Source organism: Salmo salar, chromosome 23 (assembly GCF_965601325.2).
Source record: "Salmo salar chromosome 23, fSalSal1, whole genome shotgun sequence".
Classification (NCBI taxonomy): domain Eukaryota; kingdom Metazoa; phylum Chordata; class Actinopteri; order Salmoniformes; family Salmonidae; genus Salmo; species Salmo salar.
Window position 1 is genome coordinate 46,993,184 of NC_138313.1, and position 19,317 is coordinate 47,012,500.

General features: G+C 44.0%; 1 protein-coding gene across 1 annotated transcript in view; it reads left to right on the forward strand.

Moving 5' to 3' along the window:
* Positions 1–19,317, forward strand: part of hps5 (HPS5 biogenesis of lysosomal organelles complex 2 subunit 2) — a 54,696-nt gene that overhangs the window by 17,589 nt on the left and 17,790 nt on the right. Inside the window, exons 5-12 of the mRNA XM_014170327.3 lie at positions 2,234–2,426; positions 2,720–2,850; positions 3,016–3,234; positions 5,143–5,303; positions 6,065–6,243; positions 13,637–13,795; positions 14,070–14,244; positions 17,313–17,430. Coding sequence (XP_014025802.3) covers positions 2,234–2,426; positions 2,720–2,850; positions 3,016–3,234; positions 5,143–5,303; positions 6,065–6,243; positions 13,637–13,795; positions 14,070–14,244; positions 17,313–17,430 — 1,335 coding nt within the window. The remainder of the gene's footprint in view (positions 1–2,233; positions 2,427–2,719; positions 2,851–3,015; positions 3,235–5,142; positions 5,304–6,064; positions 6,244–13,636; positions 13,796–14,069; positions 14,245–17,312; positions 17,431–19,317) is intronic.

A 19,317-nucleotide genomic window follows, 5' to 3' on the forward strand; every position in this document is an offset into this window, starting at 1 on the left:
TCTCTTGTCCTCTAGTCAGGGTCTGGTGGTCTAGGTGTTAATACTGTCCTACTGTCTCTTGTCCTCTAGTCAGGGTCTGGTGGTCTAGGTGTTAATACTGTCCTACTGTCTCTTGTCCTCTAGTCAGGGGCTGGTAGTCTAGGTGTTAATACTGTCTCTTGTCCTCTAGTCAGGGGCTGGTAGTCTAGGTGTTAATACTGTCTCTTGTCCTCTAGTCAGGGTCTGGTAGTCTAGGTGTTAATACTGTCCTACTGTCTCTTGTCCTCTAGTCAGGGTCTGGTAGTCTAGGTGTTAATACTGTCCTACTGTCTCTTGTCCTCTAGTCAGGGTCTGGTAGTCTAGGTGTTAATACTGCCTCTTGTCCTCTAGTCAGGGTCTGGTAGTCTAGGTGTTAATACTGTCCTACTGTCTCTTGTCCTCTAGTCAGGGTCTGGTAGTCTAGGTGTTAATACTGTCCTACTGTCTCTTGTCCTCTAGTCAGGGTCTGGTAGTCTAGGTGTTAATACTGCCTCTTGTCCTCTAGTCAGGGTCTGGTGGTCTAGGTGTTAATACTGTCTCTTGTCCTCTAGTCAGGGTCTGGTAGTCTAGGTGTTAATACTGCCTCTTGTCCTCTAGTCAGGGTCTGGTAGTCTAGGTGTTAATACTGTCTCTTGTCCTCTAGTCAGGGTCTGGTGGTCTAGGTGTTAATACTGTCCTACTGTCTCTTGTCCTCTAGTCAGGGTCTGGTGGTCTAGGTGTTAATACTGTCCTACTGTCTCTTGTGCTCTAGTCAGGGTCTGGTAGTCTAGGTGTTAATACTGTCTCTTGTCCTCTAGTCAGGGTCTGGTAGTCTAGGTGTTAATACTGTCCTACTGTCTCTTGTCCTCTAGTCAGGGTCTGGTAGTCTAGGTGTTAATACTGTCCTACTGTCTCTTGTCCTCTAGTCAGGGTCTGGTAGTCTAGGTGTTAATACTGTCTCTTGTCCTCTAGTCAGGGTCTGGTGGTCTAGGTGTTAATACTGTCCTACTGTCTCTTGTCCTCTAGTCAGGGTCTGGTAGTCTAGGTGTTAATACTGTCTCTTGTCCTCTAGTCAGGGTCTGGTGGTCTAGGTGTTAATACTGTCCTACTGTCTCTTGTCCTCTAGTCAGGGTCTGGTAGTCTAGGTGTTAATACTGTCCTACTGTCTCTTGTCCTCTAGTCAGGCTCTGGTAGTCTAGGTGTTAATACTGTCTCTTGTCCTCTAGTCAGGGGCTGGTGGTGATCTAGGTCTGTCTGTCTGTCTGTCTGTCTGTCTGTCTGTCTGTCTGTCTGTCTGTCTGTCTGTCTGTCTGTCTGTCTGTCTGTCTGTCTGTCTGTCTGTCTGTCTGTCTGTCTGTCCTCTCTCAGTCAGGGCCTGGTGGTGATCTAGGTCTGTCTGTCTGTCTGTCTGTCTGTCTGTCTGTCTGTCTGTCTGTCTGTCTGTCTGTCTGTCTGTCTGTCTGTCTGTCTGTCAGGGCCTGGTGGTGATCTAGGTCTGTCTGTCTGTCTGTCTGTCTGTCTGTCTGTCTGTCTGTCTGTCTGTCTGTCTGTCTGTCTGTCTGTCTGTCTGTCTGTCTGTCTGTCTGGTGGTGATCTAGGTCTGTCTGTCTGTCCTCTCTGTCAGGGCCTGGTGGTGATCTAGGTCTGTCTGTCTGTCCTCTCTCTGTCAGGGCCTGGTGGTGATCTAGGTCTGTCTGTCTGTCCTCTCTCTGTCAGGGCCTGGTGGTGATCTAGGTCTGTCTGTCTGTCCTCTCTCAGTCATGGCCTGGTGGTGATCTAGGTCTGTCTGTCTGTCCTCTCTCAGTCATGGCTTGGTGGTGATCTAGGTCTGTCTGTCTGTCCTCTCTGTCATGGCCTGGTGGTGATCTAGGTCTGTCTGTCTGTCCTCTCTCTGTCAGGGCCTGGTGGTGATCTAGGTCTGTCTGTCTGTCCTCTCTCAGTCATGGCCTGGTGGTGATCTAGGTCTGTCTGTCTGTCCTCTCTGTCATGGCCTGGTGGTGATCTAGGTCTGTCTGTCTGTCTGTCTGTCTGTCTGTCTGTCTGTCCTCTCTCTGTCAGGGCCTGGTGGTGATCTAGGTCTGTCTGTCTGTCCTCTCTCAGTCATGGCTTGGTGGTGATCTAGGTCTGTCTGTCTGTCCTCTCTGTCATGGCCTGGTGGTGATCTAGGTCTGTCTGTCTGTCCTCTCTCAGTCATGGCCTGGTGGTGATCTAGGTCTGTCTGTCTGTCCTCTCTCAGTCATGGCTTGGTGGTAGTGTGGGAGCTTCAGCTGGAGCGGCGTGGCAGACCAGAGAGGGTCAGTGTTTCCTGGGAACACCGTGGCCAGACGGTCACCTCTCTCTGCTGGGACACCGCAGCCCTCAGGGTGTTTGCTGGGGACAAGGGGGGCAAGGTGTCCTTCCTCCGCGCTGGATCCTCCAAACTCGGAAAGGTAGTGGGAACTAACCGTTGGCTTTTATTTTGGGGAGGTGACAGCTATATTAGCCTGGTCCCATCTCTGTTTGTGCTGTCATGCCAACTCCTATGGTCTTTGTCATGCCATATGTCTGGTAATGGTTGGCTGTACAACAAACATCTGGCACCAAACTAGGAATAGCTACTGCACTTAATGAATTGATTATCAGGTACAGTTTTTTTTTTCCCCTTCCCCATTCCATGATCTTTTACAACCTCCATCTTACTTATCCTGTCTATTCACATGATTCTTTGTTCTGTGTTGTCCAGGGCTCAGCTTTTGTGATCTTCCCCGTCCAGACCATCACTACTGTGGATTCCAGGGTGGTTCAGCTGGGTTATCTGGACGGACGACTACTTGTGTCCTCTCTCAGCCGCTGCTACCTCTGTGACACGGAGAGGTGAGTGTGGGGACGTAACTGGGGGCAGTAGGCCGCTCAGATGTTACGGAAGTGTTGTGGAAGCAGAGAATAAGATCTTTTTTTATGTTTTTTATATATTAGTGTGTAATATTATCTGGTCAATGTCTGAAGTTTGGTCTATAAGGTTAAAGGTACGGTCCACAGGGAGAAGTTCTGGCGTGTTGGTAACAAGGAGCGTGACGGGGAGTACGGAGCGTGTTTCTTCCCTCTGAGTCGTGGCGTGACTGCTGGCCAACCCCCTCTGCTGTACTGTGCCAGGCCTGGGTCTAGAGTCTGGGAGGCCAGCTTCAGCGGAGATGTCCTCAGCACGCACCAGTTTAAACAGCTGCTGGCCATACCACCTGTACCTCTCATCAGCTACAGGTGTGTGTACGGTGGCCTTCAGGAAATATACATACCCTTTTGACTTATTCTACATTTTGTTGTGTTACAGCCCGAGTTCAAAATGGATTAAATAGTATTTCAGTTTTTTTTACCCATCGACACACAATAGCATATAATGACAAAGTGAAAACATGTATTTTGTTTTATTATTTATTGAAAATGAAATCCAGAAATCTAATTTACGTAAGTATTCACACCCCTGAGTCAATACTTCATAGAATTACCTTTGGCAGTGATTTACAGCTGTGAGTCTTTCTGGTTAAGTTTAAGAGCTTTGCACACCTGGATTGTGCAAGATTTGCACTTTATTTATTTTTTAATTCATCAAGTTGGTTGTTGATCATTGCTAGTCAGCCATTTTCAAGTCTTGCCATAGATTTTCAAGACGATTTTTAAGTCAAAACTGTAACTAGGAAACTCAGGAACGTTCAATGTCGTCTTGGTAAGCAACTCCACTTTTTTTACCCATCTACCAATTGGTGCCCTTCTTTGCGAGGCTTTGAAAAACCTCCCTGGTCTGTATGATTGAATCTGTGTTTGAAATTCACTGCTCGACTGAGGGACCTTACAGATAATTGTATGTGTGGAGTACAGAGATGAGGTAGTCATTGAAAAATCATGTTAATCACTATTATTCTACACAGAGTGAGTCCATGCAACTTATTATGTGACTTGTTAAGCACATTTTTACTCCTGAACTTATTTAGGCTTGCCATAACAAAGGGGTTGAATACTTATTGACTCAAGACATTTCTCAAAACATAATTCACTTTGACGTTATTGGGGTATTGTGTGTAGATCAGTGACCCAAAAATATTTTTCACTTCAGGCTGTAACAACAATGTGCAAAAAGTCAAGGGGTGTGAATTCTTTCTTTAGGCAGTGTGTGTGTGTGTGTGTGTGTGTGTGTGTGTGTGTGTGTGTGTGTGTGTGTGTGTGTGTGTGTGTGTGTGTGTGTGTGTGTGTGTGTGTGTGTGTGTGTGTGTGTGTGTGTGTGTGTGTGTGTGAACTTCTAGGTCCTAGAATCTAGGGGGATTGACTCTGTACATTGTAAGCTAATTTATATACAGTACCAGTCAAAAGTTTGGACACCTACTCATTCCAGGGTTTTTCTTTGTTTTTACTATTTTCTACAATGTAGAATAATTGTGAAGACATCAAAACTATGAAATAACACATATGGACTCATGTAGTAACCAAAAAAGTGTGAAACAAATCAACATATATTTGAGATTATTCAAATAGCCACCCTTTGCCTTGATGACAGCTTTGCACACTCTTGGCATTCCCTGGAATGCATTTCAATTAACATTTAAAAAAACTATTTGACCAAGGAGAGTTATGGAGTGCTGCATCAGATGCCCTGGCCTCCACAATCCCCTGACCTCAACCCAATTGAGATGGTTTGGGATGAGTTGGACCGCAGAGTGAAGGAAAAACAGCAAACAAGTGCTCAGCATATGTGGGAACTCTTTCAAGACTGTTGGAAAAGCATTCCAGGTGAAGCTGGTTAAGAGAATGCAAAGCTGTCATCAAGGCAAAGAGTGGTTACTTGGAAGAATCTCAACTATATCACACTTTTTTGGTTACAACATGATCCCATATGTGTTATTTCATAGTTTTGATGTCTTCACTATTATTCTACAATGTAAAAAAAAAATAAAGAAAAATCCTTGAATGAGTAGGTGTTCTATATCTTTTGGTCAAATAGCTAGCATTTCGGTAGCACGACTGGGTAAGACGCTTCAGGAGGGCGGTCACGTGTTTGCGAGTCAGAGGTCCTGGGTGTTCAAGCCTCTGTATGAGCAGAAGGAAGCTGTGCTCACTTTTAAAGCTGCGTGACGTCCTTTACACTAATTCCGTATTTTTTTTTTTTTAAATCTGCAGAAGTGAGCCCCATTACAACCCAGCCCAGAAGAGTTCCCAGTCCATAGCCTTCCCCAGACTGTTATACTTTGGAGATCAGAACCTGCTGACCTGGACAGACTCGGCTATCTATGTCTTCACTCCTCAGAGTGGCCAGGTACTGCTGTGGACCGAGGTCAAAGGTTAGTAGCAGTAGCTTTAGGTAATAGTTCAACATTCTCCAATAACAACAAACTAACTACACTGAACCAAAATATAAACGCAACATGTAAAGTGTTGGTCCCATGTTTCATGAGCTGAAATGAAAGATCCCAGAAATGTTCCATACAAACAAAAATGTTATTTCTCTCAAATGTTGTGCACAAATGTATTGACATCCCTGTTAGTGAGCATTTCTCCTTTGTCAAGATAATCCATCCACCTGACAGCTGTGGCATATCAAGAAGCTGATTAAACAGCATGATCATTACACAGGTGCACCTTGTGCTGGGGACAATACAAGGCTACTCTAAAATGTGCAGTTTTGTCACACAACACAATGCCACAGATGTCTCAAGTTTTGAGGGAGCGTGCATTTGGCATGTTGACTGTAGGAATGTCCACTGCTTCTTCACCTGTGGGATTGTCGGGGGAGGAGTGTGTGTAATGAGTATTTCTGTCTGTAATAAAGCCCCATTGTGGTGAAAAACTCATTCTGATTGGCTGCGCACCCATGGCTGCACCCCTGCCAAGTCATGTGAAATCCATATATTAGAAATTGTTGCATGTTGCGTTTTTATAATTTAGTTCAGTATATGTTGTATTTGAGTGTACATTTCAGATCTGTGACTATTTATGTCTCTAGATGTTTCTCTACTACCCTTCGGTTAAAAATCCAAAAAGATGAATTAATGATCTGAAAAGAAAATGGATACTCCAATTATTTTTCATTTTTCTTCTTCAGACGTGGTTGAGATAGCAGTGTACCGCAATGAGCTGTTCTGTCTCCATGGTGACGGCCACATGTCCCACCTCTCGCTGTTGTCTGTGGAGCGGTGTGTCGACAGGTTGCTACGCAGGGAGGCGTGGTCTCTAGCGACCACGGTCTGTGTGATGTTCCAGCATGCTATCGCCCCCAGCAGGGTGAGACTCCTATTACAGAATTTTTTTTCCCCCCCCAAACCCTGTCCTCAAATTACTCTTAGGGTGTTTTGAGCTATAGTTCCAATCAAGAGTTACACTGTTTGTTACATTGTATTTATTTTTTTTTTCTCCATTTGGTTCAGTTGGTTTCACAATGCCAAATGTCAAACTAACAAAAATTCCTAACCAAAACCACATATCCATGCAAGCATTTGTTTATTGGACAAAAAATGCTCACGTTAAATCCATTTATGATTATCATGAAGCATCACTTGTGTGTCCCAATCTTCATATTCCTTTCGCTTTGGTCTTCCAACAACATGCAGGAGTAAACGGCGCAATAGCCACTCTCAGGGCCGGCCCGGCCATTAGGCAGAATTGGGCCTTGATCTCCCCCATTCATAGACTAACTGCTTTAGCACCTATTGACGATAGTATCTTCCTTACGGAGGGCTTTTTGTTAAGAGCCCAGACGCGCGGTCTGAAACGTTAACACGCATCGCTTGTGGTACCGTTTTGGAAACATGGGGACTATATCTTTCATATCAGCCAGGGGGAAAAAATAAAATAAAATGAAAGATTAAATTGATACACATCCTTATCTTCATGTTATAGCGTTTACTGACAGACGGAAGACAGAGGAGACCACCTGGGATAATTATCTAATCTAACGTGCTCTGAACACCTGTGTGTGAATTTAACTCAGGAAGTGTAGTGGAAGTGTAGTTTAGTAGGATGGAGGCTCCATAGCTGTATGGGTCTGTAACCGCTACAGTGTAGTTTAGTAGGATTGAGGCTCCATATTTGTATGGGTCTGTAACTGCTACAGTGTAGTTTAGTAGGATGGAGGCCCCATAGCTGTATGGGTCTATAACTGTTACAGTGTAGTTTAGTAGGATGGAGGCTCCATAGCTGTATGGGTCTGTAACTGCTACAGTGTAGTTTAGTAGGATGGAGGCTCCATAACTGTATGGGTCTGTAACTGCTACAGTGTAGTTTAGTAGGATGGAGGCTCCATAGATCTGTAACTGCTACAGTGTAGTTTAGTAGGATGGAGGCTGTATGGGTCTGTAACTGCTAGAGTCTAGTTTAGTAGGATGGAGGCTCCATAGCTGTATGGGTCTGTAACCGCTACAGTGTAGTTTAGTAGGATTGAGGCTCCATATTTGTATGGGTCTGTAACTGCTACAGTGTAGTTTAGTAGGATGGAGGACCCATAGCTGTATGGGTCTATAACTGCTACAGTGTAGTTTAGTAGGATGGAGGCTCCATAGATCTGTAACTGCTACAGTGTAGTTTAGTAGGATGGAGGCTGTATGGGTCTGTAACTGCTAGAGTCTAGTTTAGTAGGATGGAGGCTCCATAGCTGTATGGGTCTGTAACCGCTACAGTGTAGTTTAGTAGGATGGAGGCTCCATAGATCTGTAACTGCTACAGTGTAGTTTAGTAGGATGGAGGCTGTATGGGTCTGTAACTGCTACAGTGTAGTTTAGTAGGATGGAGGCTCCATGGCTGTATGGATCTGTAACTGCTACAGTGTAGTTTAGTAGGATGGAGGCTGTATGGGTCTGTAACCGCTACAGTGTAGTTTAGTAGGATGGAGGCTGTATGGGTCTGTAACTGCTACAGTGTAGTTTAGTAGGATGGAGGCTCCATAGATCTGTAACTGCTACAGTGTAGTTTAGTAGGATGGAGGCTGTATGGGTCTGTAACCGCTACAGTGTAGTTTAGTAGGATGGAGGCTCCATAGATCTGTAACTGCTACAGTGTAGTTTAGTAAGATGGCGGCTCCATAGCTGTATGGGTCTGTAACTGCTACAGTGTAGTTTAGTAGGATGGAGGCTGTATGGGTCTGTAACCGCTACAGTGTAGTTTAGTAGGATGGAGGCTGTATGGGTCTGTAACTGCTACAGTGTAGTTTAGTAGGATGGAGGCTGTATGGGTCTGTAACTGCTACAGTGTAGTTTAGTAGGATGGCGGCTCCATAGCTGTATGGGTCTGTAACTGCTACAGTGTAGTTTAGTAGGATGGAGGCTGTATGGGTCTGTAACCGCTACAGTGTAGTTTAGTAGGATGGAGGCTGTATGGGTCTGTAACTGCTAGAGTCTAGTTTAGTAGGATGGAGGCTCCATAGCTGTATGGGTCTGTAACCGCTACAGTGTAGTTTAGTAGGATGGAGGCTCCATAGATCTGTAACTGCTACAGTGTAGTTTAGTAGGATGGAGGCTGTATGGGTCTGTAACTGCTACAGTGTAGTTTAGTAGGATGGAGGCTCCATGGCTGTATGGATCTGTAACTGCTACAGTGTAGTTTAGTAGGATGGAGGCTGTATGGGTCTGTAACCGCTACAGTGTAGTTTAGTAGGATGGAGGCTGTATGGGTCTGTAACTGCTACAGTGTAGTTTAGTAGGATGGAGGCTGTATGGGTCTGTAACTGCTACAGTGTAGTTTAGTAGGATGGAGGCTCCATAGATCTGTAACTGCTACAGTGTAGTTTAGTAGGATGGAGGCTGTATGGGTCTGTAACCGCTACAGTGTAGTTTAGTAGGATGGAGGCTCCATAGATCTGTAACTGCTACAGTGTAGTTTAGTAAGATGGCGGCTCCATAGCTGTATGGGTCTGTAACTGCTACAGTGTAGTTTAGTAGGATGGAGGCTGTATGGGTCTGTAACCGCTACAGTGTAGTTTAGTAGGATGGAGGCTGTATGGGTCTGTAACTGCTACAGTGTAGTTTAGTAGGATGGAGGCTGTATGGGTCTGTAACTGCTACAGTGTAGTTTAGTAGGATGGCGGCTCCATAGCTGTATGGGTCTGTAACTGCTACAGTGTAGTTTAGTAGGATGGAGGCTGTATGGGTCTGTAACCGCTACAGTGTAGTTTAGTAGGATGGAGGCTGTATGGGTCTGTAACTGCTACAGTGTAGTTTAGTAGGATGGAGGCTGTATGGGTCTGTAACTGCTACAGTGTAGTTTAGTAGGATGGAGGCTCCATAGATCTGTAACTGCTACAGTGTAGTTTAGTAGGATGGAGGCTGTATGGGTCTGTAACCGCTACAGTGTAGTTTAGTAGGATGGAGGCTCCATAGATCTGTAACTGCTACAGTGTAGTTTAGTAGGATGGCGGCTCCATAGCTGTATGGGTCTGTAACTGCTACAGTGTAGTTTAGTAGGATGGAGGCTGTATGGGTCTGTAACCGCTACAGTGTAGTTTAGTAGGATGGAGGCTGTATGGGTCTGTAACTGCTACAGTGTAGTTTAGTAGGATGGAGGCTGTATGGGTCTGTAACTGCTACAGTGTAGTTTAGTAGGATGGAGGCTCCATAGATCTGTAACTGCTACAGTGTAGTTTAGTAGGATGGAGGCTGTATGGGTCTGTAACCGCTACAGTGTAGTTTAGTAGGATGGAGGCTCCATAGATCTGTAACTGCTACAGTGTAGTTTAGTAGGATGGAGGCTGTATGGGTCTGTAACTGCTACAGTGTAGTTTAGTAGGATGGAGGCTGTATGGGTCTGTAACTGCTACAGTGTAGTTTAGTAGGATGGAGGCTCCATAACTGTATGGGTCTGTAACTGCTACAGTGTAGTTTAGTAGGATGGAGGCTGTATGGGTCTGTAACTGCTACAGTGTAGTTTAGTAGGATGGAGGCTGTATGGGTCTGTAACTGCTACAGTGTAGTTTAGTAGGATGGAGGCTTTTAATTTGAAGGATTCTTTCTCGCTGATGAAAGATAAGGGCCATATGTTTCGAAAGCCGTATTGCAAGCGATGATTATTGAAGTTACAGAATGGCTGTGAGCTGTAGGGAGAAGGCAGAATGGCTGTGAGCTGTAGGGAGAAGGCAGAATGGCTGAGAGCTGTAGGGAGAAGGCAGAATGGCTGAGAGCTGTAGGGAGAAGGCAGAATGGCTGTAGGGAGAAGGCAGAATGGCTGTGAGCTGTAGGGAGAAGGCAGAATGGCTGAGAGCTGTAGGGAGAAGGCAGAATGGCTGAGAGCTGTAGGGAGAAGGCAGAATAGCTGAGAGCTGTAGGGAGAAGGCAGAATGGCTGAGAGCTGTAGGGAGAAGGCAGAATGGCTGTAGGGAGAAGGCAGAATGGCTGAGAGCTGTAGGGAGAAGGCAGAATGGCTGAGAGCTGTAGGGAGAAGGCAGAATGGCTGTGAGCTGTAGGGAGAAGGCAGAATGGCTGTAGGGAGAAGGCAGAATGGCTGAGAGCTGTAGGGAGAAGGCAGAATGGCTGTAGGGAGAAGGCAGAATGGCTGAGAGCTGTAGGGAGAAGGCAGAATGGCTGTAGGGAGAAGGCAGAATGGCTGAGAGCTGTAGGGAGAAGGCAGAATGGCTGAGAGCTGTAGGGAGAAGGCAGAATGGCTGAGAGCTGTAGGGAGAAGGCAGAATGGCTGAGAGCTGTAGGGAGAAGGCAGAATGGCTGAGAGCTGTAGGGAGAAGGCAGAATGGCTGTGAGCTGTAGGGAGAAGGCAGAATGGCTGAGAGCTGTAGGGAGAAGGCAGAATGGCTGAGAGCTGTAGGGAGAAGGCAGAATGGCTGAGAGCTGTAGGGAGAAGGCAGAATGGCTGTGAGCTGTAGGGAGAAGGCAGAATGGCTGAGAGCTGTAGAGAGAAGGCAGAATGGCTGAGAGCTGTAGGGAGAAGGCAGAATGGCTGAGAGCTGTAGGGAGAAGGCAGAATGGCTGTAGGGAGAAGGCAGAATGGCTGAGAGCTGTAGGGAGAAGGCAGAATGGCTGTAGGGAGAAGGCAGAATGGCTGAGAGCTGTAGGGAGAAGGCAGAATGGCTGTGAGCTGTAGGGAGAAGGCAGAATAGCTTTGGCCCACGCCAATGGAGACAGCTAGTCTTACTGTGGTCCGACATATAACGAAAAATACATTACAGACAAAATACTTTACAATTTACATACATTTAAAAACATTAACATGTAGTGTATCTATCAGTTCCACATGTCAGAACATACACACAGCAGGTAGGTCACATGTCAGTACATACACACAACCAGTAGGTCACATGTCAGTACATGCACACAACCAGTAGGTCACATGTCAGTACATGCACACAACCAGTAGGTCACATGTCAGTATATACAGTTGTGGCCAAAAGTTTTGAGAATGACACAAATATTAATTTTCACAAAGTCTGCTGCCTCAGTTTGTAGGATGGCAATTTGCATATAATATACTTCAGAATGTTATGAAGAGTGATCAGATGAATTGCAATTAATTGCAAAGTCCCTCTTTGCCATGCAAATTAACTGAATCCCTCAAAAACATTTCCACTGCACTTTCAGCCCTGCCACAAAAGGACCAGCTGACATCATGTCAGTGATTCTCTCGTTAACACAGGTGTGAGTGTTGACGAGGACAAGGCTGGAGATCACTCTGTCATGCTGATTGAGTTCGAATAACAGACTGGAAGCTTCAAAAGGAGGGTGGTGCTTGGAATCATTGTTCTTCCTCTGTTAACATTGGTTACCTGCAAGGAAACACGTGCCGTCATCATTGCTTTGCACAAAAAGGGCTTCACAGGCAAGGATATTGCTGCCAGTAAGATTGCATCTAAATCACCATTTATCGGTTCATCAAGAACTTCAAGGAGAACGGTTTAATTGTTGTGAAGAATGCTTCAGGGCGCCCAAAAAAGTCCAGCAAGCGCCAGGACCGTCTCCTGAAGTTGATTCAGCTGCGGGATCGGGGCACCACCAAGTACAGAGCTTGCTCAGGAATGGCAGCAGGCAGGTATGAGTCCATCTGCACACACAATGAGACGAAGACTTTTGGAGGATGGCCTGGTGTCAAGGAAGGCAGCAAAGAAGCCACTTCTCTCTAAGAAAAACAGGGACAGACTGATATTCTGCAAAAGGTACAGGGATTGGACTGCTGAGGACTGGGGTAAAGTCATTTTCTCTGATGAATCCCCTTTCCGATTGTTTGGTGCATCTGGAAAAAAGCTTGTCCGGAGAAGACAAGGTGAGCGCTACCATCAGTCCTGTGTCATGCCAACAGTAAAGCATCCTGAGACCATTCATGTGTGGGGTTGCTTCTCAGCCAAGGGAGTGGGCTCACTCACAATTTTGCCTAAGAACACAGCCATGAATAAAGAATGGTACCAACACATCCTCCGAGAGCAACTTCTCCCAAATATCCAGGAACAGTTTGGTGATGAACAATGCCTTTTCCAGCATGATGGAGTACCTTGCCATAAGGCCAAAGTAATAACTAAGTGGCTCGGGGAACAAACATCAATATTTTGGTCCATGGCCAGGAAACGCCCCAGACTTTAATCCCATTGAGAACTTGTGGTCAATCCTCAAGAGGCAGGTGGACAAACAAAACCCCACAAATTCTGACAAACTCCAAGCATTGATTATGCAAGAATGGGCTGCCATCAGTCAGGATGTGGCCCAGAAGTTAATTGACAGCATGCCAGGGCGGATTGCAGAGGTCTTGGAAAAGAAGGGTCAACACTGCAAATATTGACTCTTTGCATCAACTTCATGTAATTGTCAATAAAAGCCTTTGACACTTATGAAATGCTTGTAATTATACTTCAGTATTCAATAGTAACATCTGACAAAAATATCTAAAGACACTGAAGCAGCAAACTTTGGAAATTAATATTTGTGTCATTCTGAAAACTTTTGGCCACGACTGTACACACAACAAGTAGGTCACATGGAGGAGAGGTGTTGTTCCAGGAGGTGTTGCTTTATTCGTTTTTTAAACCAGGTTTACTGTTCACTTGCACTATATTAGATGGAAGGGAGTTCCATGCACTTATGGCTCTCTATAATACTGTACGTTTCCTTGAATTTGCTCTGGACCTGGGGACTGTGAAAAGACCCCTGGTGGCATGTCTGGTGGGGTAAGAGTGTGTCAGTGCTGTGTGTAAGTTGACTATGCAAACAATTTGGAATTTCCAACACATTAATATTTCTTATGAAAACAAGAAGTGATGCAGTCAGTCTCTCCTCAACTCTTAACCAAGAGAGACTGGCATGCATAGTATTAATATTAGCCCTCTGATTACAATGAAGAGAAGGCATGCCGCTCTGTTTTTGGCCAGCTGCAGATTAAATAGGTCTTTCTTTGCAGCACTTGACCATATGACTGGACAATAATCAAGATAAAACTAGAGCCTGCAGGACTTGCTTTGTGGAGTGTGGTGTCAAAAAAGTAGAGCATCTCTTTATTACGGCTAGACCTCCCCATCTTTACAACCATTGAATCTATATGTTTTGACCATGACAGTTTACAATCTAAGGTAACACCAAGTCATTTAGTCTCCTCAACTTGTTCAACAGCCACACCATTCATTACCAGATTCAGCTGAGGTCTAGAACTTAAGGAATGATTTGTATATCCTCCGTGCTCATCTGTTTACCATTCCCAGTCCAGGAAGTCGATTCCCATCGACCGACTGGATCACCTGAGGTCACAGCTCAGTGTGACCACCCACCTGGATCTGATTGGCCAGCTGGAGGAAGTGGTCGCCAAGCTGGAGCCTCTAGACTCTGCCTCCAGCAGTCGCAGGAGCAGCATCTCCTCTCATGTGAGTCTGCCTGGAGGTGCTGTTTGTCCCTATCAGGACACAGTAGTTCTGAACTATTAAAGGTAGTTGAAGAGATGTTATATATATTGGTGTCTCAGGATTTACAATATGTTCAGTGTAACTTAATTTGTATGGTTTCTACATAGACACTTTTTTATAACCCATACACAACACATACATACATAACAAGCAGTGCATGACATAAGCCTTTATGTTCTTCTTATGAATGTGTAATGAAGTCTTTGTTGGTACCCTCAATCTATTCTTTATTCAGGAGAGCTTCAACGTCCTGGACTGTGGCATCTACCGTGTCATTAGCCGGCGAGGCAGCCAGTCAGACGAGGAGACCAGCTCCCTGGTCAGCCAATCGATGCTTGAGGAGGAGCGGCTGAAGGAGTTTAGCTTCGTTCAGGAGGAGGAGGAGCAGCAGCAGCAGGGGGCGGAGCATGGTAAGAGACAGGTGAAAGGTTCCGTTTAATAACCCACCATTACCAGCCCTGAGCAAGTTCTCTAACCAAATTGGGGGATGGAAATAACAATGTTTTGTAGCATTACGGTGGCGCGATTTCATTTTCTATGGGAAGTCAAATGTGAATGAAACTACTGTATAATAAACCCCGAATAGCATTACGGATCCTTTTTTTCAATGTCAGACTAAAATGATATACCCAAATCTAACTGCCGGTAGCTCAGAAAACTGAAGCAAGGATATGCGTATTATTGATACTATTTGAAAGGAAAACACTTTGAAGTTTGTGGAAATGCGTAATTAATGTAGGAGAATATAACGCAATAGATCTGGTAAAAGATAATACAAACACCTCCAACAACACATAAAACATCCCATAATTCTGCCAAAAAAACTATGAGAAATGCTTTTAACTTCTATGGGCTACGTGGGACGCTAGCGTCCCACCTGCGGGACACAGCCAGTGAAATATCAGGGCGGCAAATTCAAAAACAACAAAATGTAATAATTCAACTTTCTCAAACATACACTTCTCCTTGATGTAACCACATTGTCCGATTTCAAAAAGGCTTTAGAGCGAAAGCAAAACATTAGATTATGTTAGGAGAGTACATAGACAAAAATAATCACACCGCCATTTTCCAAGCAAGGACATGTCTCAATAAAACCCAAAACACAGCTAAATGAAGCACTAACCTTTGACGATCTTCATCATATGACACTCCCAGGACTTCATGTTACACAATACATGTATGTTTTGTTCGATAAAGTTCATATTTATATCAAAAACCAGCATTTTACATTGGCGCGTGATGTTCAGAAAATGTATTTCCACCAAAATCTTCCGGTGAATGTGCACATCAATTTACAAAAATACTCATCATAAACGTTGACAAAATACATAACAATTATTTAAAGAATTATAGATAGACTACTCCTGGATGCAACCGCTTTATCAGATTTTAAAATGGCTTTACGGAGAAAGCACATTTTTCAATATTCTGAGTACATAGCTCAGCCATCACAGAGACACCCGCCAAGACACCCGCCATCATACAGACACCCGCCAAGTTCGGGGCAACCTAAACTCAGAATTAGTATTAGAAATATTCTCTTACCTTTGCTGATCTTCATCAGAATGCACTCCCAGGACTGCTACTTCCACAAAAAATGTTGTTTTTGTTCGAAATAATACATATTTATGTCCAAATACCTCCGTTTTGTTTGTGCGTTCAGAGCACTATCCAAAGGCATAACGCGCGAGCGCAGTACCAGAGACGAAAAGTCAAAATGTTCCATTACCGTACTTAGAAGCATGTCAAACGCTGTTTAAAATCAATCTTTATGGTATTTTTAACGTAAAATTGCGATAATATTCCAACCGGACAATAGCGTATTCATTCAAGGAGAAAAAGAAGGAACGGCGTGACCGCGCATATCCAATCCCTTTATCCACAGGCAGTCCACTCAGAAACTGAGCTCCTATTATCTGCCCAGTAACAGGAGAAGGCTGAAACAACTTTCTGAAGGCTTTTGACAGCCAATGGAAGCCTTAGGAAGTGCAACGTAACCCCACAGATACTGTAGTTTCGAAAGGGACTAGAAAGAACTACAATTCTCAGATCCTCCACTTCCTGGTTGACTTTATCTCAGGTTTTTGCCTGCCATATGAGTTCTGTTATACTCACAGACACCATTCAAACAGTTTTAGAAACTTCAGAGTGTTTTCTATCCAAATCTACTAATAATATGCATATTCTAGTTTAAATTGGGTACGTTTTTCATCCGGCCGTGAAAATACTGCCCCCTAGCCCAGACAGGTTAACTAGTTGGATAATGGGCTTTTTTAGGTGAGTGGTGCTAATGCTGCGCTGTGATAAGCAGTGCCCACTTTGTCAAAGGCAAGGGTGTTAATATGTTGCTTGTCCATTCCCAGCATGCCTCTCTCCAGGGTGCTGTTGGAGAGGCTCAATGTAGCAGGTATAAGCCTATGGTAGGAAGAATATAACACATTAGATCTGGTAAAATATAATACAAACAACAACAAAAAACTTGCGTTTTCTTCTTATTATTTTTTGGGGTCGTCTTTGAAATGCAAGAGAAAGGCCAGACAGTGATGTGGGATACTAGGTGTAATTTAGACGTTGTCCACAAGATGGCAGCTGTGTGTGTGCAAAGTTTCAGACTGATCCATTGAAGAATTACATCACTACACAATATTTTGTCAGCCAGGTGTACTTCACGAGTTTGCCCAAATGTCCCAAATTGGTCAGTTGATACATTTAAGTACATAACTATAGAGAACATAGAAATATGCTATAGTAATACATTTTTTTTTCTTCAAGTTTACACACTCCCAGGAATGTCATACATGATGGATAATTAGCTTCCCTACAGAAAATACACTAACCTTCACACATCACGATGGCCGGGCCAGGCGGGTGTGGAGCCAGAGACAGCAGGGGGGTCAAACTGTAGAACCCAGTTCTTACATTTGAATATAAAAATGGATTTTATCAAACAAAACGATGCTACATTTTATCTCAGGATGACAAATCAGAGCAAGTTTACTGAATGTAAGTACATTATTTACCTTCAGAGTTGAATGTATCAAACCAGTTGCCGTGATTAAAGTGTTTTGTTGTTGTGCACTCTCCTCAAACAATAGCATGGTATTATTTCACTGTAATAGCTACTGTAAATAGAACACTGCAGTTAGATTAACAATAATTTGAGCTTTCTACCCATATAAGTCTTTCCCGGAAAGTTGGCTGTTGTTTACAACGTCATTCTAGTCACATTATCGCATATTGAGCCACAACTGTCCCACTTTAGGGACACGGATCCAGTAGTATCATCCTCTACACATTTTACCACATCAGTTATTTTGGTGTTTTATTGTCATCTTATTTATTTTCCTGGCAGTGGTTTTGTGCACTTTTACAGCATCGGCTGCTTGCATTCTCTCCTCTCATCCTCCCTCTCCTCTCATCCTCCCTCTCCTCTCCTCTCATTCTCCATCTCTCCCTCCATCCCTTCTTCCTCCAGATCCCCAGAGCGGTGGTGGTTTGGAGGTTACTGAACCCAGCGGTAACCACCAGTTCCACCTCCCCATGTCATTCCGCCCCAAACACTCCCGCATCGCCCTGCAGGCCGTCAGAGACAGGTGATACATCTATCTACAGAGCCTAAAGAAGCCTCTGTGACGTGATACTGAAATATATATTTTCTTTTTTTTTGTCCAATGCTATGGTATATTCATTTAGCCTTTATTTAACCAGCATGAAAATCCTTAGAGGTTAAAAACCTATTTTCTGAGGCCCAATGGCGACTTATGAATCATCAACTGATAGCCTACACGTTCTTGATAGGTGACATGCATCATTCTTTGTGTAGAAATCTTGTGGTGGCTAGTAATGAACATAATCAATATAGATATCTCTAGTTAGTCCTTTGTGAAAATAAGTCCTTTACTAACAGGTTGTATGTAGACTGAAAGAGAAGTGAAAGTCGTCATTTTAAAATAACTTTGCTTCAAGGTGAAACCAATGAAAATGCAGCTGTTCCCTCTGATAGGTGGAAAAGGGGAAGTGACCCTAACAACCACATTAAATACGTTTTTATTCAAGACTTACATTCACTGCCTTTCGTCTACGCTACAGATGCATTCGGTACGTTTCACTTACGATTTCAATTCAGATTCCACATTATCACACTGTATTGTTTTTGACTAAGGTGGTGTTGACCGTTACTCTGGTCTTAGTGTCTGTAGTTACATGTGACTGAGCTGGTGTTGAGAGTTACTCTGGTCTTAGTGTCTGTAGTTACATGTGACTGAGGGGGTGTTGACCGTTACTCTGGTCTTAGTGTCTGTAGTTACATGTGACTGAGGGGGTGTTGACCGTTACTCTGGTCTTAGTGTCTGTAGTTACATGTGACTGAGCTGGTGTTGAGAGTTACTCTGGTCTTAGTGTCTGTAGTTACATGTGACTGAGGTGGTGTTGAGAGTTAGTTACTCTGGTCTTAGTGTCTGTAGTTACATGTGACTGAGGTGGTGTTGAGAGTTAGTTACTCTGGTCTTAGTGTCTGTAGTTACATGTGACTGAGGTGGTGTTGAGAGTTAGTTACTCTGGTTTTAGTGTCTGTAGTTACATGTGACTGTGTCACTGACTGTACCAGGGTTTATTTTTCTAAACGGTGTTGCCATGTCTTACTGGTCAGGTAATGTCAAGATGTTTTAATTGTTTGAATTTAATTAGGCAAGTCAGTTAAGAATAAATTCTTATTTACAATGACGGCCTACCAAAAGGCAAAAGGCCTCCTGCGGGGACGAGGCCTGGGATTAAAAATAAAAATATAGGACACACATCACGACAAGAGAGACACCACAACACTAAAGAGAGACCTAAGACAACAACATAGCAAGGCGGCAACACATGACAACACAACATGGTAGCAGCACAACATGGTAGCAGCACAACATGGTAGCAGCACAACATGACAACAACATGGTAGCAACACAACATGACAACAACATGGTAGCAGCACAACATGGTAGCAGCACAAAATGGTAGCAACACAACATGACCACAACATGGTAGAAACACAACATGGTAGCAATACAACATGGCAGCAGCACAACATGGTGGAACCACAAAACATGGTACCTACATTATTGGGCACAGACAACGGCACAAAGGGCAAGGTAGAGACACCTTAAACTGTCGTATGGTTCTGTCTGTTTATTCTTTACCTACAGTCTACAGATGTGTCCTGTAGGAAAGATAAAGATCTATATATACTGCTAAAAAATAAAGGGAACACTTAAACAACACATCCTAGATCTGAATGAATGAAATAATCTTATTAAATACTTTTTTCTTTACATAGTTGAATGTGCTGACAACAAAATCACACAAAAAGAATCAATGGAAATCCAATTTATCAACCCATGGAGGTCTGGATTTGGAGTCACACTCAAAATTTAAGTGGAAAACCACACTACAGGCTGATCCAACTTTGATGTAATGTCCTTAAAACAAGTCAAAATGAG